This window comes from Sphaerodactylus townsendi, linkage group LG12, assembly GCF_021028975.2.
Source record: "Sphaerodactylus townsendi isolate TG3544 linkage group LG12, MPM_Stown_v2.3, whole genome shotgun sequence".
NCBI lineage: Eukaryota > Metazoa > Chordata > Lepidosauria > Squamata > Sphaerodactylidae > Sphaerodactylus > Sphaerodactylus townsendi.
Genome location: NC_059436.1, coordinates 42322393 through 42350353, shown reverse-complemented (window position 1 = coordinate 42350353; position 27961 = coordinate 42322393). Strand labels below are relative to the sequence as shown.

Here is a 27961-nt window from a genome sequence, read left to right as displayed (position 1 = left end):
GGGATGGTGTACATGGCTGAAAAGAACAACTGAGCTTGACAGGTAGGGCCTACAACAGTGGTGGCAAACCTATGGCACAGGTGCCAGAGGTGGCACTCACAGCCCTCTCTGTGGGCATGCGTGCACAGAGTTCGTCATGTGATAATAGTGTAATTATTTCAGTGAGATTATTAGCATTAAACCTAAGACCTAGTTTTGGGGAAGCAGTGTAGGTAACCCTGTTAAGCGCTGTTAAACCCTATTGATTTTAATGGGAAGAACAAAAGTGTGATCCTTTACCTGGGAGTTAGCTCGGTTGCTGGCAATGGGGTTTGCTTCTGAGTAAACCCTCCTAGGGTCGTGATTCACCCGTTCGAAGCATTGCACAGTTGCTTTGAAGCAAAGACACCGACTACCACCAAGCTTACTCCCGAGTAATGCGCACCTTGGAGCCAACCGTTTTTTCTATACTAAAACCTCAGTATTCAGGTTAAATTGCCATGTTGGCACTTTGCGATAAATAAGTGGGTTTTGGGTTGCAGTTTGGGCACTTGGTCTTGAAAAGATTTGCCATCACTGGCCTACACCAAGATAAGAGGAAGGGCCAGGATTAAGTGGTAAAGGATATTTTTGTCATGCAGATGGCCCTAGGTCAGGAGTCTGCAACCTGTGGCTCTCCAGATGTTCATGGACTACAATTGGCCATGCTGGCAGGGGCTGATGGGAATTGTAGTCCATGAACATCTGGAGACCCACAGGTTGCAGACCCCTGCCCTAGGTTCAATCCCTGGAAACTCCAGCTGAAAGGCTTGGGTGGTAGGTGATGTGAAAGACCTCAACTTGAGAACCTGGACAGCTGTGGCCAATGTGAGTAGACAATGCCGACCTTGATGGACAAAGAGTCTGATTCAGGCAGCTTTGGGTGTTCACGTTCATGACTTGAATTGGTCTTGCTAGTCTACCCGAGCAATCTCATGTTGAGTTATTCCAGTTGAAGCTGGGTTTAGTGAACTGTCTTAGACTGGATTGCATTGTTAATCCATGGGTTATGCAGGAAATTACAAACACTGTCGGGAACAAATGCTCCCATTGAAGGAACCCTTCTGTTCCTCTCCAACACAGAAGCAGACCATGTTGCCACCTAGGTATGCCCCATCCAGAATGGTGCAGTGGTTAAGTGTGGTGGACTCTAATCTGGAGAACCGGGTTTGATTCCCCACTGCTCCACATGAAGCCTGCTCGGTGACCCTGGGCCACTCACAGTTCTCTCAGAACTCTCTCAGTCCTACCTATTCACAAGTTTTCTCTTGTCGGAAAGGTAGTTGTAAACGCTCTGAAACTCCTTCTAGTAGAGAAAAGCAGGGTATAAAAAACAACCCCCCTTCTTTATCCCCAAGATGTTTTTTTTCTTCAGTGATATTGTTTTTCCATAAGCAAATGTCTACAGATATATTGTTATGATTATTTATTGATTTTATATCTGCCCTTCCTGACCAAAGCTGGGCTCAGGGCAACTTAAAAACAGTTTATAAAAACATTTTAATTTTTTTTAAAAAAAAAATCATCTCATTGACATCTAACCAGAATCCAGATGGCAAAACAACAATCTACACCTATAAAACCATCCAACACATTCAGCTCAGACTCTTATTATCTGAGGCTGTTTCCGCACGGCCATGGTGGGGGTTGGGTCAGCGTACATGACGGTCGCAGGGAAGGTAAGTCGATTGGGAAAGGGGAGAGGGATGGCACCTTCCAGCTGCTGCCGTTCGCACGGCAGCGGTTGGAAGCCGCTGTTTCCCAAAAACCTCACTCAGGGAGCGAGGTTGGGAAACAGCGGCTTCGCAAAGCACCCGCACCCCCCCATGCGAACAGCTCCCTGGGGACGGTGTTTTTGCCATCCCCAGGGCGCTGTATTGGGCCCGTTCAGAAAGGGCCTGAGCGTGGGGAAAATTTACAGAGGGGCTGATGCCAGATGACAGTGGTGCATTGGTGGTTAATTGTTGGGAGGCCAGCAGATAAAATTGGATTGTATGGCCTCAACTCAGCAGGGGCTGATGGGATTTGTAGTCTATGAACATCTGGAGAGCCGCAGGTTGCAGACCCCTGCTCCAGACACTGTGCCAGAACATCTGGGGTGGGGGCCGACTGCCCACTCATCAACACAACAAGCTGTGTCATCAGCGTACTGGTGACAACTCAGCCCAAAGTTCCAAACAAGCTCTACCAGGGGCTGCATATAGATATTAAATATCATTGGGGAGAGCTGATTTAATTAACTCAAATTCATATGACTAACTAGATTTCATTCACGAGAGGACGTCCCTAACAATAAAACTGTTGCTACATAAGTGGCTTGCATAGGTGTTCATAGAAAAGCAGGGTAAAAAATATTTCAAATGCTTCTATAAGCGCACATTGTGAAGCCTGCCAAAAACGGTAGAATAATCAAACTGACTAAACAATTCCTACAATTTTTTTCCAGAAGGGTTGCTATGTATGTTTCTTTCCTCCCTGTGATTCTTGGCAAACATTCATACTCAACCAAGAACATCCTTTTCCATGCCTGGACCAACAATCTGTCCAAAGCAAAGGAATGTGTATTTGGAGATGTGCAACATTTCCTAGGTGAAGATACGGACACGAATATTACATTCCTGTTTTCATACCAAGCATAACTTCCCATGCCCTGCTACCTCTTACTCACTCTTACCCATAGGTGTCAAACATGCAGCACTCTAGATGTTATGGATGACAGTTCCCATCATCCCCTGCCAGCATCATGCTGGCAGGGGATGATGGGAACTGTAGTCCATAACATCCGGAGGGGCGCGAGTTTGACACCTGTGCCCTTACCCCTTCAGATGTCAAAATTAACCAGGTACCAATTAAACCAAAGTTTAGAAACCACTGAAAATTCTCACTCTCGACCAGTATATGTTGTACTGAAATAAGTTCATTTATCATATATAAAAAAGATAAAACACTGTATAGAACAAAAATTGAGCAAACCCCCAAACCTGCAAGTTCATAATAAAATAATAATTCAATTCAAATTTTCTGCTACAATGAATTTACCAGTGAGGTAGTAAATCCACACAGCTTAGCTTTAGCCATGCAATTAATATCCTTATTCTGCGGAGGCAGTCATTGTAGAAGTAACTTTTTAAAAAAAAAATCTGCCCAGACAAATAGTTCTCCATTGGCTGTTGTGGGTTTTCCAGGTTGTGTGGCCGTGTTCTGGCCGTTTTCACTCCTAACGTTTCACCTGTATCCATGGCTGGCATCTTCAGAGGCATGTCGCAGTAAGCTGTGTTTCTTGCCATGGCTCATCTTACCATGATCTGCCTCTGAAGATGCCAGCCATAGATGCAGGAAAACTTTCGGAGCAAAAATTACCAGACCACGGCTACACAACCTGGAAAACCCACAATGGCCAGTTGATTCTGGCTGCAAAGGACTTTGATAATACAAGATCTTCACTGGCCAAACAATGGCTTGCTGGGCAAAAGCCCCTCCTGGCTCTGGCCGCTTTCTAAAACCACAGTGAGCACCAGAAAAGGAGTCACTGAGTGCCTTGGCACCCCAGACAACATGACCAGGGTCCCTGCTTTTACTACATCAAACCACTGGCTCAACATTGTTTGATCTGGCTAGTAGCAGCTCCCTAGGATCATAAGCAGCAAAAAAAAAAAAAAAAAAAAACCCTGATTTTTTGTATTGGAGATGAATCTGACATATTGGCCCTTTCCGCACTTACCGTTTGCTGCGCGCTACTCTCCCCAAATAGCGCGGGGTCCAGCGGTGCTCCCCACGAGTCCGGGCGGCGACAACGCAGCCGCCCCAACTCTGCCGCTCTCGCGTCCCCTCAGCGCATGTCATTTCTGGCGCTGAAAAACGGCACCTTTTGATGACCCCGCGCAGAGCGTGGGACAGTGGGGAACATGACCCCGCGCCAGAAATGACTCGCGCTGAGAGTAGCGCGCTGCAAACGGTAAGGGGGGAAAGGGCCTTTCTTCATGAACTTTGTCACTGAGACAAACATTGTCCTCCTAAGTCAGAATTACCTACTCTGAATAACAGGGGCGCTCCAGAGTCAATTACTAGTCATCCTGTATCTGGAGATGCCAAGGACCAAACCTGGAATCTTCTGAGCACAGACCAGGTGCTCTACCAATCAGCTACAGCCAGTGGTAGGATTCAAATAATTTAACAACCGGTTCCAATGGTGGGATTCAAATACTTTAACAACAGGTTGTTTACAAGCACCATTTTAACAACCGGTTCTGGCGAAGCGGTGCAAACCGGCTGAATCCCACCACTGGCTACAGCTCCCTAACCCTGAATAATGGTGAACATTATTCACGTTAACATTTTAGCAAGGAATGCCCCCAAAGCAAAACTCGGGGCAATATCATGTGAGTAATTTACCAAGAGCATGTTATAGAAAATTGGGAATATTCGTAGTAAAGGAGGACATACTCAAAATCCAGGAATAGCTTTAACCAGATCATCTTTAATGCACAATTCTGAAACCTTTTGTCTGTGCAGATGTCCTGTGTTTTTCCACCCCCATCCAAATGTAAGTTTCATACTTGGAAATTTGTTCAGGAATTTTGGGTGGCTTATTTGCATCCTGTTATCTTTGAATCTCCTGACATTTGCCCCTCTCTGCTTGAAGACGCAGGCAAATATTTGGGGAAGATGAAAGAGCACCAGGAAAGGGGGTTTAATGATGCAAGCTGTAGTATTTGTGACAAAGTACAACACTCACAAACATGCACGTGAAACTACTTACTCCTGCTTTTCTGGTGATATCAGGACACGCTGAAGGTAACTTTAGCCCAAAGTGAACTTTCTCCTGAGGCAGCGTCCAACTTCTTTCTACTCTGCTTTTAATGACTGTAAATCTATTCTCCACTGAGCGAAATCTCCCTGTTTCAAAGTTCAAATCCGAATGGTTGGCCTTATTTCATTATTTGTACGATGGAAGATCGTGAGGGAAGAAGAAAAGGAATGAATAATGTATTTCTTCATTTTAATTCGTTTGCTTTATTTCTGTGGTTACGAACACGTTTTGGGGATGGGAGCGAATTCTATATGCCATGTCTGGAAGACGGGCAGCTCACGGCTTATGTCACTATACACATTTGATACAGAGTTGCCAACTTCCAGGTGGGGGCTGGAGTCCTCCCTGGGTTTTCACACTGCAGAGCTCAGATTCCCCAGATAAAACGGAGGCACCAGAGTTCAGGAATAAACACATGACCAACCACAGAGCATCCGCTAAGCAGAAGAAAGGCAATTTGTACCATGCAGTAAACACTAAAGGGGATTCAGATAAGCCCATGGATGGTGACATACAAAACTCTCTTAGCTGGAGAGGACAATCGGGGGTTGCAGGATGAAGGTTTATTGTGCCCCTATTGTCACAGTGCTCAAGTATGCATGATCCTTCATGATTAAAGCCTTTGTCCCACATCAGCTGAGAAGATATAAGAGGCTCCAATTGTGTTTTGGACACGTGGATCAATTTGCAAATACCTGCACCCTGATCAGATGGATTGTGTTAAGCTGTGGTGGCACAAGTAAAGACTTGTGTGGGAATGAGTGGATTTCCCCAGTTCAGTCCAGTTGCTGTTCTAAAAGGGCGCTTTGTGCTACATTCCATGGTCTCCTCTGATTGGTTTAACAAAGAGAATTTCTAAAACTAATTCTAGAACTGGGGCATGCTTCAGTTTTCTGTAGCTCTTACGTCCCTTGATCGTTTGTACACTTTCCTTCTACAGCTGTGTCACCAATAGGAACACATAGATTGACCACTAAAGACCACAAGGTAATCATAGATAAGTTGCATCAAGGGTGGTTTTGCTCGGTTTTTGCAATATTGTATCACCATGGACAAGAGTGCATGTCCATTAATAAAACATCAGAGTGTCAGTTCCAGGACAGGGAATTCCTGGAGGTCTGAGGAGGTGAGTGATCTCAGCTGGCTACTTCTTGATTCTTTTTCAGACCAGAAATTGAACCAGGATTCTCTGGACAGTTCCAGGGACTCTCCACTTGCAATGCATGTGTTATACCCCGGACTCCTAGTCCCACTCTAAACAACACCATGGATGAATGAACATTCCCTATTTCCGTGGTGAATGAACATTCCCTATTTCCAACCGGCCATGCTGGTAGTGGCTGATGGGAATTGTAGTCCATGAACATCTGGAGTGTCATAGGTTTGCCACCACTGCCCTATTTCATCCCTCCCCCCAAATTCATTTATATTTTTCAACAGTTTCTGTTCTCTGCTTTTCACTATTGGTTCTAGGGCCGTGGTGGCGAACCTTTGGCACTCCAGATGTTATGGACTACAATTCCCATCAGCCCCTGCCAGCATGGCCAATTGGTGCCAAAGGTTCGCCACCACTGTTCTAGGGGTTTGTCTGTGTTGCATGTAATTTATACAGTGTTTATAGACACAGTGCACGTGCCCTGACCTCGACAGCCCAGGCTTAGCCTGATCTTGTCAAATCTCAGAATCTTAGCAAGTATTTGAATAGGACACCTCCAAGGAATTTCAGGGTTGCTATGCAAGAGGCAGGAAATGGCAAACTACCTTTGAATGTCTCTTGCTTTGAAAACTCTACGAGGTCACCATAAGTCAGCTGTGCTTGATGGCACTTTACACAGAGACACATACGGTACTTTGCCAAGCCTTCCGCTATGACTGGAGACCTCCTGCCAGCCACTCTCTCTTCTAGTCACTACTCTGAGAGGAGGTGAAAAAAAAAATTTCATTGCTGTTGGGCTGACAGCATGATGTCACATCCAGGGAAACCCGGAAGTGTCATAAATCCTCTCTAGGAATTTCTGGGAACTTAGAGAGACATGATGCCACTTACAGGTTTTCCCCAAAGGTGACATCACACAATTGCCAAGAGCGCCCTTCCATGTCCCTGTCCCCTTGGGCTTCTATTAGTTACAAAACAAAATTCAAGTCATTTAGACAAATAATATATGCATAATAATGATCAACTGAGAAACAAACTCTGAAAAATATATATCTTCTATGGGGAAAAATGGCGAAAATTGCATGCAAAAATGCCCAAGAGGTTTAATTCACACCGTGGGGGGTGCGGAGAAATGAAAACAGGTATATCAGTCTATCACTTGTATCAGAAATGAGACATCTGAAATCACCCCTAGACCTAGCTCATATCCCTGAATCAATAGCTGTCTATGATAATCCAAAAATATGATAATCCAAAAATAGCAATCTACAAGTGCCATATATACTCGTGTATAAGTCGACCCGCATATAAGTCGAGGCACCTAATTTTACCACAAAAAAACTGGGAAAACTTTTTGAAGAAGAAGAAGAAGAGTTTGAATTTATATCCTCCCTTTCCCTCCTGTAGGAGACTCAAAGGGGCTTACAATCTCCTTGCCCTTCCCCCCTCACAACAAACACCCTGTGAGGTAGGTGGGGCTGAGAGAGCTCTGAAAAGCTGTGACTAGCCCAAGGTCACCTAGCTGGTGTGTGTGGGAGTGCACAGGCTAATCTGAATTGCCCAGATAAGCCTCCATAACTCAAGCGGCAGAGCTGGGAATCAAACCCAGTTCCTCCAGATCAGAGTGCACCTGCTCTTAGCCACTACGCCACTCGTGTATAAGTCGAGGGTGGGAAATGCAGCAGCTACTCGTAAATTTCAAAAATAAAAATAGATACCAATAACATTACATTAATTGAGGCATCAGTAGGTTAAATGTTTTTGAATATTTATTTCAAAGAAAAACAGTAAACTAGCTCTATAAGCCCTGATTCTCCCTTTAAATCCACTCAGAAGGGGGGGAGGGTGATTTAAAGGGAGAATCTCGGGAAAATTTCAGGGTGCCTGTCAGGGGAGGAATGTTTATGTTAGCAGTACCAACATTTCAGAGTATCTTTAGGAGACCCTCCTGATGATACCACCCAGGTTTGGTGAAGTTTGGTTCAGGGGGTCCAAAGTTATGGACCCTCAAAAGGGTAGCCCCATCTACTATTAGCTTCCATTGAAAACAATGGGGGATGGGAGCACCCACTTTGTGGATCCATAACTTTGGATCCCCTGAACCAAACATCACCAAACCTGGCTGGTATCATCAGGAGTGTCACCTGATGATACCCTGACATTTTGGTGTTGCTAGCCTAAAAACTGTGCCCCCTGGCAGCCAACAAATAAAAACCCCAAAAAATGTGCTGAAAAATTCAACTTATATGTGAGTACATACGGTAGATCCACCTAGGCAAACTTCCTAAGAAAAAAAATATTTCCCTAACTTATTTAATTCACTGCTGTTTCTGTGATTCGAGTTACATACATTTTTATGTACTTTTAAAATTATGTTTGAAGCAAAAACTGTATGCGATGTAAAATCTGTCATATAGTCCTTTGGGTGGAAACTTGATAGACCCCTATCTGAATCCAACACAAAAATCCATCCGTCTGCAGTGCCTGACAGGGATACTTGTTACACTAGTCTTAAATGCTTTATATAGGACAAGAGTGGGGTTTTTTTTTAAAAAAAGACTGTGTCGATATGTGCTGCATGTATAAGCCCAAAATTTAATTCTATTAGTGAAAGGAAGATCCATTACTTTCCCTGGATGATCATTTCACAAGCAAGCACACATCCCAAAAGCCCAGTTTCGATTCCCGCACAGTTTCTTCATCAACCGTTTCCTTATTTTATTCTGATATGAAACTAACAGATCAGGCTTAAACAGACTAGTAGCAGGCAGGCAATGGGGAGTGGGAGACAGGACAGAAATCTGTTTCTTTGTCCAAGAAACAGATCCCACCCTTTCCTCCGGGCAGTTAATTTTACTACATCTTTTGGTAAGCTTTCAAATACAGAATTTTTCCTGGCATCAGTCCTACAGGTTTCCCTGTTCTGTTTTGGGCAAGTTCTATATTTTGGTAAACTTCTATTAATAGCTGCTTTCTACGAGCTATTAAAAACACACACGTGCGCCCAAGTGAAGGGTTGTTTGGTTTAAAAAAAATGCAGTCTGTTCCAGCCAGCAGATGTAGATGCTGAAGGCACAGCATGACATGGAGTCATCTCCTGGCTCATAAACAGAGGGTGTTTTCCCACTTACCTTCTGCCCTGCGCTACTGTAGGCAAGTAGCACGGGGTCCCCCGGCACTCCCCACTACAGGGGCGGCGACAACGCAGCCGCCCCGACGCTGCTGCTGTCGCGCCTCCTGGCACTCTTCCAAATGGCGCCTTTTGATGTCGTGGGAAGCCTGGGCACACGCCAGAAATGAGGCGCGCTGAGAGTAGCGCGCGGCATAGGGGGCTATGAGGTAAGTGGGGAAACACCCAGAATAAGGCAGTGGTGTAAAAAGTAGGGCCAACCTGAGAAAAGGGTAAATAAATCCTAACTCTGGTAACAGAGCGCTTGAAGAAACTGGGCAGATTGAGGAGCTTGGAGCTTGAGTTGCACGACTGAAAGGTTGACTGCTATATCTTAGTCTGACAGGCTGACTGCTATACCACACTGGCTATTACTACACAGTAGGGATTTGCTAGGCAAACAGCTCCTGTTAGACTCATTTTGCACAGCATATTTATAACGAGTTGCAATCGTTGTCAATGAACTCATTTTCGAAACGGCAACTTGCTAAAAATATGCTGTGCGGAATGAGCCACAAACTCCAGTATACTTGCAATGGATTGGGTATGGACCAAACTGGACTTACTGATTGGGTTTTTTTTCTCCTTTTCAACCTGAGTCTACCACAATTGCATCCAAAGCAGGAGTGCCTGAGTTTTAGAAAAAGAGGAGCACACACCAGCAGAAAGCTATGCCCCCTGTAAATTTTTCCCTCCCAAGATCCCAGTTCAGTTGCAAAGAGGTAAGCTCTGAACATATGAAAAGAGTACCAGAAACTGCATTTTCTTCCATCTAGTGCAGCCTCAACTGGGAAGAGGAGAATGCAGGAGGAGGAAGAAATGTAGGGTAGCCAACCTCCAGGTGGCTTGATATTGCAACTGATCTCAGGAAAAAGATCAGTTCACCTGGAGAAAATGACCACTTTGGAAGATGGACTCTGGTGGCTTTACACCCAACTGGAGTTCCTCCCCTTCTCAAACCCTCCCATCCTCTGGCTCCACCTCCAAAAGATCTCATCAGTTCACTTGGAGAAAAGGACCACTTTGGAAGATGGACCCTGGTGGCTTTACACCCAACTGGAGTTCCTCCCCTTCTCAAACCCTCTTATCCTCCTGCTCCACCTCCAAAAGATCTGATCAGTTCACTTGGAGAAAAGGACCATTTTGGAAGATGGACTCTGGTGGCTTTACACCCAACTGGAGTTCCTCCCCTTCTCAAACCCTCCCATCCTCTGGCTCCACCTCCAAAAGATCTCATCAGTTCACTTGGAGAAAAGGACCACTTTGGAAGATGGACCCTGGTGGCTTTACACCCAACTGGAGTTCCTCCCCTTCTCAAACCCTCCCATCCTCTGGCTCCACCTCCAAAAGATCTCATCAGTTCACTTGGAGAAAAGGACCACTTTGGAAGATGGACCCTGGTGGCTTTACACCCAACTGGAGTTCCTCCCCTTCTCAAACCCTCCCATCCTCTGGCTCCACCTCCAAAAGATCTCATCAGTTCACTTGGAGAAAAGGACCACTTTGGAAGATGGACCCTGGTGGCTTTACACCCAACTGGAGTTCCTCCCCTTCTAAAACCCTCTTATCCTCTGGCTCCACCTCCAAAAGATCTCATCAGTTCACTTGGAGAAAAGGACCACTTTGGAAGATGGACCCTGGTGGCTTTACACCCAACTGGAGTTCCTCCCCTTCTCAAACCCTCTTATCCTCTGGCTCCACCTCCAAAAGATCTGATCAGTTCACCTGGAGAAAATGACCATTTTGGAAGATGGACTCTGGTGGCTTTACACCCAACTGGAGTTCCTCCCCTTCTCAAACCCTCCCATCCTCTGGCTCCACCTCCAAAAGATCTGATCAGTTCACTTGGAGAAAATGACCACTTTGGAAGATGGACTCCAGTGGCTTCACACCCAACTGGAGTTCCTCTCAAACCCTCCCATCCTCTGGCTCCACCTCCAAAAGATCTATGGCCCTCCAATTGGCCATGCTGGCAGGGGCTGATGGGAACTGTAGTTCATGAACATCTGGAGCATCATAGGTTGGCCACCGGGGTTAGGGGGCGCCACAGACACAATGGAGGCAGGAGAGGCCACAGTTGGTGGAAGGAAAGACAGTGCTATTGAAGGGACTAATACAACGAAGGAGCACAAGTTCAAATCCTGACTGTACCATGAATTTCACAGGGCGACCTTCAGCAAGTTGTTCTCTCTCGCTTGTTGCGAGGATAAAATGGAAGGAGGGGACTGAGCTCCTTGACATAAAGGTGCAATTAAAAACATAAAGAGACAGATAACAGCATAATAATCAGCATGGACCGAGCCCAAGGACCCATAAAAACCTGCTGCCAGGGCCTTGTGGCGGAACAGAACAGGGCCTTTGTTCAGCGGCTGCTCGTAAATACCCAGTTCTCCCAAGTTGTGAAAAGGGATTGTTGTTACTAGCAGGGAAGTTTATTTCTACTCTCCTCTTTTTTCATCCTCTGCCTCCTGAGGGTTTATCAGTAAGAAAAGAAGAAGATACGGCACTAGCTCCACGGACCCGCATCATAACCCAATGAAAAAGCACTTATTGGAAAGATTTCACGACGGCAGTGAAAGAGATATTATAGCCAGGTACATTAAAAAAAATAGACATTTGGAGACTTTCCGAGGGGTTCCAATGGGAATTTTTCTGACATATAATAGAGAAGAATCCTATAAACGAAATAACGTCATATATGCTCTAAAGCAAAGCTAATAAATACATGTATACTTTCAACTGACAGTTATTACTGTGGAAGACACTAGGATGTTTGGGGGAAAAAAACCGTGCTATCCGAATTCACCTCTCCACGCTCTCCTTCTCCAGCCTGCATTTTAATTTGTCTGCCTCAATGACAATTCACCAGGTTTTGTAGCCCGCATTTTAACATTCTGATTTGGTTTACTGCAAGCATAAAACACTCGTAAAAATCCATCTCCCCCTCACCCTGGGGAACAATTCCGTTTGACAGACAAAATACACAATATTCATAGACTACTGCTAACCAAGGCAGAAACGGCAGGAGGAACAGGTAGTGGGCGGGGAGGGGGGAGGTGGGGAGAGAGGGGGGAGAAAGGACTGCATCTGGTTAGTTATAAACCTTTATCTGTTTGTGTGATAGTGCGTGTGTGCAGGGGTGGGGGTGACTGAAGTTTAGGAAATCATGCATGGTATAGAGAACATGGACTGTGGGTACTTTTCCCCCCTTCTCCTTTATCCCATTACTATAATTATGGGCAGGGGTGTACTGTCCAGCGCCTGAACTCCATGCGGAGTTTGTGGGCCGGGTGTACTTATTCAGCGCTGAGCTCACAAGCTGGGTGTACTTATTCAGTGCTGAGCTGAAACCTCCAAGGAATACTAATCCTGACAGGAAGGCAGGCAATGGCAAATCACCTCTGAAGTTCTCCTGCCTTGAAAACCCCACTAGGAGTCATAAGTCAATGGTGACTTGATGGCAGAAAACAACAACAATAAATATATGGTTGATAATGTGTTGCATACATCTTTAGTACACACAAGAATGATCACATCATGCTGTAGTTTCTCTTGTATTAAAAAAATACTCTGCCTTCTGAGAAAGAAAAACTTTGCCTTAAAACATGTCACTCGTTCCAAAAAAAGAAAATATTTCCTATTCCCCAAATCTCCATTCTTCCCCACTGGAAAAGATGGAGAGAAAGTCCTTGGTGCTCCATTTTCCTATGAAGGCCTACACATCTCTACTATCTTAGCCTTTATGTTACAGCCATTCTCACAAATCTCACCATCCAGTAAGCCCACAATACAACAACTGCTAGCCCCATAAATTGCAGCTAGGCTGACCCACACAACCCCATCTGCATGAGAAGCATGGCAACACACTATGGGTTATGCTTACGACAAAGTGGCATGTCGCAAACTCACACCCTAGCTACCAAATGCAAACACTGACTGGCAACAGGCTTTGAATGTTTTCCTGCTGGACCAGCCTACATTTCACTAGGCCAACAGAGCTGGGTGAATCAGTCTTGAACTTCAAGAATGCAGGTTTCATCAGAAGACCAACACACCAGTTTCACTCTAAAAAGGGACTTTCCTTCCTCACTTGTCTGGCCAGGGTTGATTGTAAGCCACAAGTATCGGATAAACAGGGCCACTGTGCATAGGAAACAGATGTCACGAGACGGTCTGTGATGCAACTTTTACTGCAAAATAGTTCATGTTGGGGTTATCTGAGCACTTATTTCAGCAGAGCAGACGACATCTTCTCCAGCCCAACAGCTGCTGTTTCTGCCAACAGCTGCTGCTTGCTAAAATGTCCAATTAGGACCTCATAACTGATCCAAGTGCCTTGACCTGGATGGCCCAGACTAGTCTGATCTAAGTTAAGGAGGTTCAGCCCGAGTTAGTATTTGCTTGGGAGCAGTGGTGGGAGTCAGCAGGTTCGCACTACTTCGGTAGAACCGGTTATTAAAATGGTGCTTCTAAACAACCAGCTGTTAAATTATTTGAATACCACCACTGCTTGGGAGACTACCAAGGAAGCCCACAGTTGCTATGCAAAAGAAGGCAATGGCAAACCATCTCTGAACATCTCTTACCATGAAAACCGTACAGATTTGCCACAGGCTGGCTGAAACGTGACCCCCGCCAACTGATCCAAGGAGTCACTGAAGGTGAAATGATGTGCTGCTCTTGGTCATGCAAGCCCATTGGTAATTCTGCGTTCCTATCTAGGCTCAAAAGAGGCTATGGAGTCACGACTTAGACATAAGGACACAAAGTCACCCGTGTGAGTTCAAGATGATGAGCCACATATGGTGGGTACATTACAAGTAACTATAAGTAAGACTGAAAACAAAGTGGACAGCTGGGACTATGCAAGAGTCTTGTCAGCTCACACAATGCATATATTCAGTACCACTGTGAGAGTCAGTATGAGCCAGGTCAGACAATATATTAGTGTACAATTTTCCCTATATGTACTGAAGAGCAGGGAGGGACATTAAAACATAGCTGATCTCCCTGAGTTACTTCCATAATCTTCTTGGGTGCATAACACTGAATAGAGTTATATATACACAATCTAATGTGCATAATACCACATTAGTGCCTTAAACAAAAACTGACAAGTGGGCCACTTGACAAAGCCCTAATTGCGTTGGATTTTACGGGCAAACACACTATTTAAACAATGTACCCCCTGGAGATATTCAGTGACAGAGGTACTCATATTTTCTCTACAATTCCATGTAGAGGAAGAAAACATCTAATCCAACTTGGTTTTAAAAATAATTGTATGATATTATTAGATTAATTTTTTAAAAAAGAAAAACACATTTGTACGAAGAGCTAAGACCTGGTGCGATATCATTACAATGACTTCAATTGTTTAGTTGTGTGCCTACCTGTGAGGAGAATTTGGATCAAAGCATGTCTTGGTGACATCCGTTATCTCCGGATTACAGCAATCCCCACCATCAAAGCTGTACCTCTCGAAGTTGCAGTCCATGTCACAAACCCCGTTCTGTTTCTTCTTGTTAAATGACGAATGGCGCACAATCCGGCAGTCCCCTCCGTCATACCCTGTTAGGCTATGATTGCATTCAGGGTCACAATTTTCATTTCCAACCTTGCTAATTTCGCAATTGGCCAAGATGAGGCGGTTTCGGAGAGAGGAGTTTTTAATCTCCAGCACCTCCAGTTCCCATGTGATGTTATACGGGTTGAAGGCCTCGTTCAAGTGTCGGTGTTGAAATTCTATCTGCTGGTGGCTAACCATCGGATTCCGATGGTAGTCATCATAGATATTCACCACCTGGTAGCGCACTGTTTTTTTGTGGCGGAAGTTTGGGAGCTTGTTGTAGCTGGCAATTACCTCCACATTGTCACAGACAGTTTGCCCGCATAGAGGAGGATTGAGGTTTGTATCCAACAAGTAGCCAGGGTGAGAAGAGAACTCAATCTCAGGAGTAGGGCTGTCTTTCATAGGAGACCAGGTGCTTTTCACATTCAGTAAACTCTCCCGAAAAACAAGCTGAGGTAGAGGAGCATCTACTTCGTGAGTCACCTGGACCATGTCCAACAGGATCTCCTTCTGAGATCTGGCCATTCTCCAAAGGCTGAAGTGTTCTATGTAGCCTCGGTAGTTCTGGTTCAGAGCATTCCCTCCAATCATGAGCACCTTGCATTTCATGGTCAACGGGCTGAAGATGCTCCCTACCTGCTCTCCACTGGTGGCCACCTGGGCACCATTCACATAAAGCTTCATCAAGCGTCCATTGTAGGTAACAGCTAGGTGCACCCACTGATTTGGGAGGTAGCTACGATGATCTGTGATGGTAGTGACTTTCCGGGCACGGTCTGTCTTCAAGGAGAAGAAAAAGCGAGGGTCTCTATTCCCCTGGTCACTGACGGTGTTAATCCCCAGGACCCATCCTCGATCACGTGTTGTGTATGAGCATTTGTCATACAATCCTAAGTGTCCCCCCCAAAAAAGAAAGAGAATTAAATATAGCTGATAGGTCAAAAAAAGATTAATCTATTGCATTAAATCAGAAAGATATTAATAATACTTATAACGAATCAGTTGATATAGGACCAGGGGCATCAAACCATGCAGTTGAGCCTGTGTCCATGATTGGGATTGTAGACTCCAGGACTGAACCAAAGAACAAGACCTGCTGTGATGTGAAAGGGATTTCCCATTCTTTGTCCAGAAGCCAAAATTCCTTTGTAATTTCTTAGTGATGAAAAGCTGTTTCCAGCTTTTCACATTAACTTTACTTGAACTGCAAGCTTGACGTCACTCGTACAGCCCGGATCCTGCAGAAATTCATTGACTGGGCAATTCTTAGCACCCTCGCAAAACGGCAGCTCTGAGGGGCCTTTGGGGAAACCCCACCGTCCCGAAATTAAATCTATTTTACACCTGCGTGGTAGATGTGCCTTCATTCAAGATCGCTTCACAGATGGAATTACACTGCAGCTAATCAGTGGCTAAGAGTCTACATCTGTCTACATTCATTTAGAAACAGAATCATTTTAACACTCAACCAGTTCAAATCCTGCTTCTACAATGAAGCCTTTAGAGACCCTCAGGTCAACTACTTTCAGCCTCAGTGCACGTAAAGATGGCACCATTTTATTTTGAGTCAGACCGTTGGTTCATCTAGTTCAACACTGCATTTCCTGCCCTGCACAGGCGCTCCAAGGCTGTAAAGTCATTTCTCCCAAGACCTGATACTGGAGATGTTTTAATTGGAGGTGTCGGGACTGAGCCCAAGACTTTCTAATGCAAATAACTGAGCCACAGTCTCTCTGAACATAAAGGCCTTTGCAATAAAAGACTTACTTTACAGGTTTGTTGTAAAGATGACAGCAATGCACTTATCTATATACCCTTTGACATTTAAAAACAGCATAGAACACCTTGAACAGTACTCTTACAAACTAAAATACTTCTTCGCACAGGAATTTACCACCACAGGATGAAACAGTGGCTTCTAAAAGGAATTCATGCAACAGTCTATCAATAGTCGCAATGAACTCCCATCGACCGAGAGAGGATGAATTCCACTTATGGGGGAGGGGAGAAACAGTTGGGTAAAGCTATTGCAAATGGGTAAAGCTATTACCTTCATGCCCTGTTTTGTAGTCTACTGTGGGATACTGGATGAAAAAAACATCTGGTCTTATCCAACAAATTCTTTGGGTGATAACAAAAACAGAAGGTATACCTTGGATCTTTTTGATACAGAATTTCTAAAAGGTGGGTTCTAAATTTTCTGCATCAATATGATGAGGACATTTACCTCAGATTTTCTATGCCTTTCTACCCCTAACTTCTGCTTATAACAGTCTTATTCACCTATTTTGTGACTTCATTCTCCACAACATCATACCCCAATACCACAACCTGGATTTCACATGCAGCAGAATGAAGTCACAGTACGAAAATACATCCCTTTTGAAAAGAAAAACCCTTCCCACGTTAAAACAGAAATAGCACACTAGTGAGAAAATCCTGGAGCCCAGATCCAACTGGAATCAACCGGCTATTGTGGATTTTCTGGGCAGCCTGGCCGCGGTCTTGTAGTTTTGAATCCTAATGTTTCACCCATGCTAGCCAGCCGCAGATAAGGGTGAAATATTAGGAACCCAAATTCCCAGCCCACAGCTACACAGCCTGCAAAAACCTCAACAGCCATCTGAGATCATAGTTAGTAGACACTAGGATCAAGAAGTCCACAGTTCAAAATCCCGTTTAGACATGCCATTCACTGGAGGACTTCGGGCTGGTTCCTGCTTCTCTCAGGCAGGCCTTGCTCATACAGCTGTTGGTAAGAAGTGATTGCAGGGGAGGGTGAAGGACAAACCATGTAGGTCCTCCAAAGCTCCTGGGAGAAGATCAGGATGGGGAATTAAAACCAAGACTCTGAGTACTTATTAATCTGTGACCATTGATTTAAGTGCTTTTGTTTCTGATACACACCATCAGAAAGCGCCCACTCCCACACTGAGAAACAAGGATAGATTGCCAGTGCATTTCCTTGGGCTGTGATTCCAAGATTAGAAAGAACCTTTCAAAACAAGAGAGGCAGGCTCAGCTAATCTGGAACACAAAACCAGGTTGAAATTCAGATGTGAAGAAATTTGAAAACACCCTGAACCTCACAACACACGCACAGTATTCTGCTGAAAACCACAACGCATTGATACTTCAGTCCACTGGAATACCTCTCATTCTGCACTCTCTCTTACACTCAGAGGCCAGTAACCTCCATCTCTGCATCCCATCATTTCTTCAAGCTGACACCACCCGTCACCTTCTCGTTCTGAAGAAATGCCTCAACCTTCATCTATCAACAATTCTTTGATAGCATTGTGGTCTTGGAGAGCATCAACAGAGCAAAGGTTATCAGAGCATTCATTTCGGTTTCCCCCCTCCCTTTCTCCTCCTTTCATGGGTTTGACTCAAAAAAGCCAAATCTATGAAGCAAAGCTTTTTTTTAAAAAAGGTATTTCTTAGCCTCCTCTCTTTGCCCTGTTATTTTCCTAGGGGCTCTTCCTTCCCCTTTTCCTGTTACCTTTGGAAGAGAGATGCCAGTGTTAGGCAGGTAATGTGTTTATTCATCTGTGGGGTGCACGCAGTTCAAAAAAACCTTCTTGAGACCGGCTCCAAACTTATGCTGCTGCTTCTGATCATTAGAAAGAGGCACAGGGAAAGAGGGAAACAAGTTGGTTTGCTCTGGTATTCAGATCTCCGCTGCAACGAATGTTGGCCAAGAACATGAAAGCTATCAAATTCAAGCTGCAAACAGCGGGGTCAAGCATTCCCGCATCGCTTTGCAAAAGCACACATCAGCCCATCCACCTTTATGGATGGCAACACTGCACTGTGAAAGCAGCACAGCACAAAAACACCTTTGTGGTGAACGGTAGACTATTTATTGACAAACAAAGAACATGTGCAAACCGGAACAAAACAGAGATAAGCACTTATCGATTTCCAGTTAGCGTATTGGTCCTTCAGATGACTGAGGCAAATCAGTTGAAATGGAAAGCACTCTTGTTTTGGGGTAGGGACAAGTCCAGACTTGGTGCTGTGAGAGCTCAGGAAATGTCCTGACTATGCTTTGCAGTCTCTACCATGCAAGAATGGGTATATTCCCAGCCTTGGTTTTAAACACTTGAAATCTTCCATGTTCTCTAGCTAACAGTGGCTCTCCAAGAATTTTGGCAGAGAAGGGTGTTGCCCATTTCAGCTGCCAAAGACTGAACCAGAGACCTTTTGATAGGAAAGCCCATACTCTACTACTGACCTACAGACCTATCTAAGATAATTAACAGGGTTGCCAATCTCCAGGTGGTAGCAGGAGATCTCCAATTACTAGTGATTTCCAGGTGACAGCAATTTACCTGAAGAAAAATGCCACTTTAGAAGGTGTGCTGTATGGCCGTTTCCTCACAAACCCAAAAAAGATGGTAAAAACAGTGTTATGGGCAGGGAGCTCGCATGCCTGCCACTGCAGAAACAACAATGCAGTGATGCAGCAATGCTCCAGTGGCCCCACTTTTCAAAAACAGCACTCTGCAGTCAGCATCGTGCAAAGCGCCCACCAGGAATCGGTGCTGCAGAGCCCACCCCCCACAATAGCAGCCCACAATGGCTAATCCTGGTCCCGAATGACCATGATGTCTACCCTGGGGAAAAAATAACGCCGTTTGCAAAGTGCAGCCGTGCGAAGTGCCACGGTTCAGCCAATGCGTTACCTGTCCACGGAACTCCCACCCATGCGAACGCTCTGTTACTGCAGCATTGCCAATAACACCAATGGCACAACGCTGGAATTGGCTGTGCAAAAATAAAAGAACAAATAGAGAAATTCTGCAAATAAACAGGCAATGGGGAACTGGGTGAGCTCAGAGAAGGGTGTCCAGGAGAAAGTTCAGGGAAGCAGAGAAGCAGGGGAAACATAGCCAATAGATCACACAGCCGCTAAAGACGTTTTCAAAACGTTTCAGCTAAAGAATGGCTTTAAAAGGGGATTCATTTAAAACATTTTGAGGCAGGAAAGAAAACATTTGGGCATAAAAACAATGCAGAACTCCATGGGGGGCGGGGGGGGGAATGTTTAATTTCTTGTCTCAAAACGTTTCAAATGAATTGTGCAGAAAAGTTCTCTATTTGTCTCTTTATCTCTGATGCGACCCCCCATTTGTAACAATAATTGGCCATTTTTGCTATTGTAAAAAGCAAACTTTCTCCACCGTTATCGAGAAGGGAGATTTTTTTTTATTTCTAACATATTGCAGGAGAGCAGGAAGGGGGCTGTCCCATTCCCCAGAAGTAAAAGGAAAAGGGAGGGGGAAAATAACAATCCCCATAACTTCTGGAAGTTGTCATGACTTGCTTTGCTGGGAGAACACAACCAAAGGTGACAGGACTTAGTTATGAAAGGGGAATTTAGGTCAACAATCAAAGCTGCAGTCAGGGGCCCATGAACAGGGAGTTAAAGGTTGGGGCTGTGGTTTTTTCCCCTTCACATGCTTTAATCGTTTAGTATCAAAGTTGCAGCAGAAAACGCTTGAAAGAGCAAATATTCTACAGGAACCTATAGGAAGCTTTTATCTGTCCAGAAGAAAATAATTAAACAAGACAGATTTGGGTTAAGTATTCCCATGTTCCACACAATTGGATAAAGTCAAAAGAGATCCACACCAGCAGTTTCTCAGGTTCTGCATGCGGGAGATTTTGATTCTGGAACCATAATGGATTTCTTTGAACATTTATTTTTACGGAGGGTGGGAATCACTTTGCTTCTCCGTTTCCCTGACACCTTCTTCCATGTGACCTTTCAATAATTCAGACTCCAGCATACTTAAGGCAACATCCACCGCTAATACAGCTCAGCCTCCCCAGTCTCGCTGGAAGCAAACAAAAGAGTGGTCTTCTTTGGCAATCTCGTAGCTCCATCTTTAAATCTCCATCTTTACCTTTCAAGAGAGGCATTATTCCTTCCTAGGGCTCTTTTTTTTTTCAAAAGAAGTGGCATACATACCGCGGCCTCTCCCTTCTCCTTAACTGTTGTTGGGAAGACACTTGGGATTATGATATGGAGCACCCGTTTTGTTTGGCCCGCACGCTGAGAATCAGAATAGCAGCTATCTCACATTAGCTAAGGATGTGTGAGGTCACTCTCCAAAACAGCCATTTTTCCCAAAGGAGCTGATCTCTATTGCCTGGTGATCAGTTTTAATAGTGGAAGATCTCCAGGTCTCAACTGGCAACTCTGTTAAAAGCTCTGTTCACCCGAGGCGTAGCTCCACAGGGGGCGTGCATGAGGCACTGGGCGCACACCCCTGTGGGGGCATGATGAAGATGGGGCGTTCCGGGGCAGGGCGGGGGCAAAGGACGCACCAGTGCACTGGGCACTGTTCCCCCCCTTGCTACGTCTCTGCTGTTCACATACTGTCCAATACATGTGAAGATGTCAGGAAAATCACCATAGATTATAAAGGCTTTCTAAGATTGCCGGTGCCGACACATAACCATCGACAAAGCCAAAAAGGATCTGAAAGCTTCAATATGCTACCAAACAATGAGAAAAAGGCGCACACGTCAGTTCCTCCGCCACAACATAAGGCGCCTGTTTCTTTGGATACAAGACAACTGCAACTCAGCCACTTTGTTCTAGTGACAGTTCAGCTGTTCCGCAACAAGACAAAACAAATACCAGCTGGGAAAAAAAAAACAGGCACTTGCACAAGAGACAGAAGTCAGTCAGAAGGAAGGATAAGTGGACCAGATAAGGATCTGATCAGACAAAGTGTAGTCATTCCTTTGTACAACTGTTCTGCAGCAACCTAAACTCGCTTGTCACAGGAGGAAGAGAAAGAATTGCTGCTGACCTGACACCTACAATGTGGTATAATTCTTTTTGTTTTTCCCCACTATGGTTGCTAAATTCCAAGGGCTGAACCCTTGATGCCCTTTCTCCAAGTCTTCTTCCAATGAAGAGGGTGTTCCTCCGAAAGAAAAAGTATTTTTTTTCCCTTAGAGGAAAAAAAAAACATCTGTTAGAACAAGACTTGGTGGAAGGAGAAACGACAGAAAGAACAACAGGCTGGAGATTTAAAATTAATCAGCAAACTTCATGGTCTTTTAAAGGGTTAAAAACCCCAAAGATTATAGAGGATCAGGCTTTTGTTAACACATAAATCAATGAGCAAACTTCATGGTAGTTTACAGGGTTAAAAACCCCAAAGATTATGGAGTGATGGCTTTTGTGCCATAAAAACACATAGACGAGACCTCTTCACATTCAGTTAAATAGCCTATCAACATTCTCAGTATCCTAGATTTTTGCTTTATTAACTTGGTTTGTCCTCTAGCAAACCTTTGCTCATTTGCTCAAGAGCCTTTTTCAGTCCATTTCATGAATCTGATTCATGATTCTTCTGCCCGGGAGGAAAAACAAACAAACAGACAAGCCTCGGCCCACTGAAACAATCAGGCAGGGCCAAAACAGAAACAAGGTTGGGAGATCAGCGATCAGATCTTCCCAATGGCTTTAAATGTCTAATAGTTGCTCCACTGGGGCACTTATTCAGATCATAGCTGCAGTTCAGGAAGAGAAAGATCTTTAGTTTCCCTCCACAGTTTTTACGAAGTGGAACTGACCTCCAGCAGGGTTCTTAGTCCGGGGAAATAAACTCTTGATTCTCCAGAATCAAGCAAAAGGTCTTCTCCAGTTTCAGTGGAGATGCCAGAGACTGAACTTGTTCTACCACTGAGCTATGAGCCATCTCCTCAAGTATTGCCTACAGCTCACCGGCAGCCTCTTTTACTGAAGCAATTTCCAATTCCAACCTAGCTAGTTAGGGTGATCATACCAATGGAATGTGGTCAAGCATTCCACAAAACCCACAATGTCCCAGAATCTTTCTTTAAAAAAATTTCCTTACTGGGTGTCTCAGGTAACAAGGGTGAGGGCTGTTTGAACCTATCCCTACATAACTGAAGCAAAGGTTGCCGCATCTGCGGCCTTGGGTCAGGGCAAGGGCAAAATGTTTACTGCTCATGGTTAGTAACAGGATGCATAGACCTGTTTGTCTCTGCTGCTAAAGCCAGCAGTGAGGTCCAAAATGTAACGGTTACTTCTAAGTTTTCTTGATTTCCACTTTTTAACAACTTACAGAGAAGATGAACACTTGGGTCCTTCCTCATGAGCCAATAAACCCGGGCTAGGGGTGGGTAACAACCCGCTAGGAGGGGGGGGAATTTGCATGACTCCCACTGCTAAAGCAAGACTGACCTGTGTTAACTCCCCCCGAAATGAGTTTTTTTGAGAATCGCGCTATCTGCGATGCTTTGGCTTTAATGCAGGTTGGAGCCACTCACAAGCGAATGGCTGCCCAGCAAGCGCTTTACTTGACTGCGGTTCCACCCCACCCCCCCACTTTTTTTTACAGCCCCTGCCTCTCAGCTGCATAGCCTCACAAGGCGTGATTTATTATTACGGTCATAGACCAGCATTTTAAAAAATTATATACATTACTTCATCAATAAAATAGTTATATATAATTCTGATGTACCCGCTGCTGTTATAAGCCAACCAATTCAGTAATATGCACGGGTGCATGAAATATAGCCTCAGATATCATTCAAATCTTTAAGAGGAATAAACATGGAATAAATCAAAACACCAATTCAAAACATCATCATTCATATATCCATCATATCTGTAGTCGTCTTAATATACTAATAGACCGTAACCTTTTGTGATTATTTTTAAATTAAAATCTCTAAAAATTCCAATACATCCAGAGGTGGGATCCAGCAGGTTCTCACAGGTTCCCGAGAGTAGGTTACTAATTATTTGTGTGTGCCGAGAGGGAGTTACTAATTGGTGATTTTGCCATGTGATTTTTGCCTTAGCTACGCCCCTCCTCTCAGCAGTAGCACGCAGAACTTGAAGCAGTCTAGCAGGAGGTGCACCAGCATGCGTGGCAGCCTGCGCCTGCATGCATTAGTTTCCCGCCCAAGGACCGGCGCAATGGCTGCATCCTTGCCACAGCCCCGCCCAGGAATGCCCCTCCCCCGGAATGCCTGGCCAGGCCCCCGTCGTGCCCCGCCCAGCCCCATTGGTGCTACGCCACATTTTGAATCCCACCACCCTGGGAACCTTTTACTAATTTTTTTGGATCCCACCACTGAATACATCCCCCATAGTTTTAAAATGGATCATGAACTTAATAATATGAAAACCTTGTATATATATTTGTGTATTAAAAATAAATAACATATATTTTTTTAAATTAAAAATAATTTCCAGCAGCTTTCTCAACATTATATATCACCCAACCAAATTTGGCTACCTTGAGAGTAATTTTATGATTCTTATCAGCCAAAATAAGTGAGAGAAGGATATTCCTATCTCTCGCTCAGAACAATGCAATGATATTGTTCAACAAGGGTTCTCTAATATTAGCCACACATGATACAGGGCTGTCGCCTTGGTTGTGGAGATCCATGCCTGCATGCCTTGGGCGTAGGCCACGTGAGAAGAGGGAGGTGAGGGAAAACATCTGCCTGCAGGAAGGCGCTGACGTAGCTGGTAACCTGCATTGCTTCTGTGGGCTCTTTTCACTGTCTGCACGGAGGCACGTGAACGCGAAGACAGGAGAGCGGGTTATTTTATCCTGACTGCAACCCACTCTGCCTGTGCTGTGGGGAAGGGGCCTTTGCAATTCCAAGATCGAATCTCAGATGGGTAGGAACTTCTTCTGGCTACCATACTAAGCAGAGTTATATCCTTCAAAGTCAGTGGACTTGGTGTTGGTGGAAAATGACATCAAGTCCCGGTTGACCTAAAACAACCCCTTAGGGCACAGTTGTCCAACTCGTGGCCTTCCAGACGTTCATGAACTACAGTTCCCATCAGCCCTTGCCAGTATAGCCAATGCTCATGTTGGGAGGGACTGATGGGAATTGTAGTTCATGAACACCTGGAGGGCTGCAAGTTTGACACCCCTGCCTTAGGGCATTCAAGGCAAGAGATGTTCAGAGGTGGCTTGCCTGGGCAGTGGACTAAAAGGGGTACAACTCTGCTTATACTCTGTTCAACATAAAGAATGAAGTGTGGTCCAGTTTCTTTAAATGGAAGTGCAGCAGCATGTTTCCGCTGCTGCAAATGGTGCCAATCCTCTCTGTTCACATCAGATAACTGTATTTAAGTGCCGCTTGTGTCAAAAATAGCATTGCTTGCATTAGTAAATAATGATCTTTGTAAAAAAAGATCATTTATATTGCCTTGCACGATTATAAGCAAGATTTCCCTAACCCTTCAAGGCAGCTTCTGAAATCTAAACGTGTGCAACAATAAACAGATGAACAAAGTTAATCAGGCATAATTGACAGCAATTACAATGTTTAAATAAAACCTAAGTGCTAACCTAAGTGCTAAGCTACAAACTTAGGGAAGGAGCAGACACACGCACACGATCTCGTGGCTCAAGTGTGAATCCTCTCATTTATTTTTCTGGTTTTAGCCCATTAGAATTCAACATTACCCAACATTCTCACTCTCTGCCAATAGAGCAAAGTCAGGATATTACACAAAGCAAAACAAATTACTGTATAAACAATATCATGTGGCCCAAATGTTAAGGAACCAAACGCCAGCAATTAAACACCGACTGAAAATATGTGAAGCAGAACAACATTAATGGCCATTAAACACTTGGTCAATGCAAAAGACTTATAATGCCTGAAAGACAACAACGACAACAAAAAGAGATAGAAAAGTCTTATGGCTCAGTGGTAGAGCATCTGTGTTGCATGCTGAGGTTTCCAGGTTCAGTCCCCAGCATCTCCAGTTAAAAGGACCAGACAGTAGGTGATGTGAAAGATGTCTACCCGAGCCCCAGGACAACCTGAGTTGACGATACTGACCATGATGAACCTGATTCAGTATAAGGCACCTCCATCTATTCATGTATGGCATAGGTGTCAAACTCGCGGCCCTCCAGATGTTATGGACTACAGTTCCCATCATCCCCTGCCAGCAGCTGGCAGGGGATGATGGGAACTGCAGTCCATAACATCTGGAGGGCCGCGAGTTTGACACCTGTTGATGTATGGGATCATAACAGAGGAGATCCATTATTCTGACATTATCATCACAGAAAAACAGTGTGTAGTAGCTATCTGCCTAACTTCCAAAGAAATGGTGAAGCAGACCATTTTTGAGGAGGACCTCTATAGGTTATTCTGGTATTCCATCCCCAGTCTATAGAGAGTCTTATAAGTCAAAGGCAGCACTTTGAATTGTGCCTGAGAACAAATGGGAAGGAGCAGCAGTGGCGTAGGAGGTTAAGAGCTCATGTATCTAATCTGGAGGAACCGGGTTTGATTCCCCGCTCTGCCACCTGAGCTGTGGAGGCTTAACTGGGGAATTCAGATTAGCCTGTACGCTCCCACACATGCCAGCTGGGTGACCTTGGGCTAGTCACAGCTTCTCGGAGCTCTCTCAGCCCCACCCACCTCACAGGGTGTTTGTTGTGAGGGGGGAAGGGAAAGGAGATTGTAAGCCCCTTTGAGTCTCCTGCAGGAGAGAAAGGGGGGATATAAATCCAAACTCTTCTTCTTCTGACCATGCCTCTGGACCACCCCTGTTATGCCTGCCGTGGGAATGCAAAGATACGGATGGGGTGCTCAGTGCCATGTTCTACCACTGTGGAGGGCTACAGCAGCTGCCTGCCAACAGATCCGCTCCTCTGCAGGAACAAGGACCTCAAAGGGGGAAAATATGCTGGCATGGCTTTGTGCCACTCCCAGTGGCAGATTCGACCCCCGACCACTTTGGATGGGGCTGAAAATGTGTTTGCCATGAGTATTCATAGAATTTAGTTTGGCATTTTGGGATACTGCAAAAAACATTTCCTTTCCCGACAGGCTGTGAAAATCCTCCCACAATCAGCTGCCCCATGATCTCTAACTGCTTAAACGCTGAAATCGCAAATGACTGTTCATTGTTCAGCAAAGGACCCCACCGCTTGAGAGCCAGCATGGGATAGCGATCCTTATCTGGAGGTTTGTTTCCCCACTCTTTTCCTCTCCATTTTGTCTCTGTGCCATGAAGAGAAACACATCTTTCCATGACAAGTCTGTGAAGATGAAAGCAAAGTGCTGGGAGCAAAAACTACCAGACCACAGCCACACAGCCCAGAAAACTCACAACACCCAGTTATCAAATTTCATTTTAAAAATACATTTCCCCTGCTTTGCTCATTGTTTTCAAATTATTTCTGGTATCCACTAGTAGAAGACACACTGTTGATAGAGGCTAGGAACTCTAGGATCCAAGCTCTGAGTTGAGTCGAAAGAAATTGTTGTCAATCTACCCACAGTAACAATGAGAAAACAGTCTCGACTGCATTTCTTTTCATATGTGCATTTTAAGAACATAAGAACATAAGAACTAGCCTGCTGGATCAGACCAGAGTCCATCTAGTCCAGTATTCTGCTACTCGCAGTGGCCCACCAGGTGCCTTTGGGAGCTCACATGCAGGATGTGAAAGCAATGGCCTGCTGCTGCTGCTGCTGCTCCTGAGCACCTGGTCTGTTAAGGCATTTGCAATCTGAGATCAAGGAGGATCAAGATTGGTAGCCATAGATTGACATCTCCTCTATAAATCTGTCCAAGCCCTTTTTAAAGCTATCCAGGTTAGTGGCCATCACCACCACCTGTGGAAGCATATTCCAAACACCAATCACACGTTGCATGAAGAAGTGTTTCCTTTTATTAGTCCTAATTCTTCCCCCCAGTTTTAAAAAGTTATTTCAGTTCTCTGCTTTTTGCTGCTAGTAAATCCATTTGTGTCACATCCAAATGCTGCATTTTTTTTATATGTCACTTATAAGAGACTGAATTCTGTATTCACTTTCAGTGCAAAAAGCCCTCTGCATACACAAGAGGTTCTTTCTTTCACTACCTAGTGGAAGAGATCTAATCCACAGTATTCGCATATACATATGCTGCATATGTCATTTGTACATACCATGGACTCCAGCAATAGAATGTTGATTTAGTGACAATAACAGTGAAAAGATGTGCACTGTACACTTTACGAGAAGTCTGGTGTGATGAAACGGGACCTTATGCCAAAACAAAGAATCACAGGTTAAATTTGCACAAGGGAGATGCAAAATCAAATAGGGGGTGAGATATTCGACATCATCCCAAGCCAGTAAAACCTAGTTCAGAAGCCCCTGACCAATCTCCTCCCAGAAACATGTTTTGCTTAACATAGTTAC

The 27961-nt window shown here is 44.7% G+C and overlaps 1 protein-coding gene across 1 annotated transcript in view; it reads right to left on the bottom strand.

The window, feature by feature from the left end:
* PAPPA (pappalysin 1) overlaps nt 1-27961 on the bottom strand; it is a 299243-nt gene that overhangs the window by 256379 nt on the left and 14903 nt on the right. Inside the window, exon 2 of the mRNA XM_048512627.1 lies at nt 14547-15615. Coding sequence (XP_048368584.1) covers nt 14547-15615 — 1069 coding nt within the window. The remainder of the gene's footprint in view (nt 1-14546; nt 15616-27961) is intronic.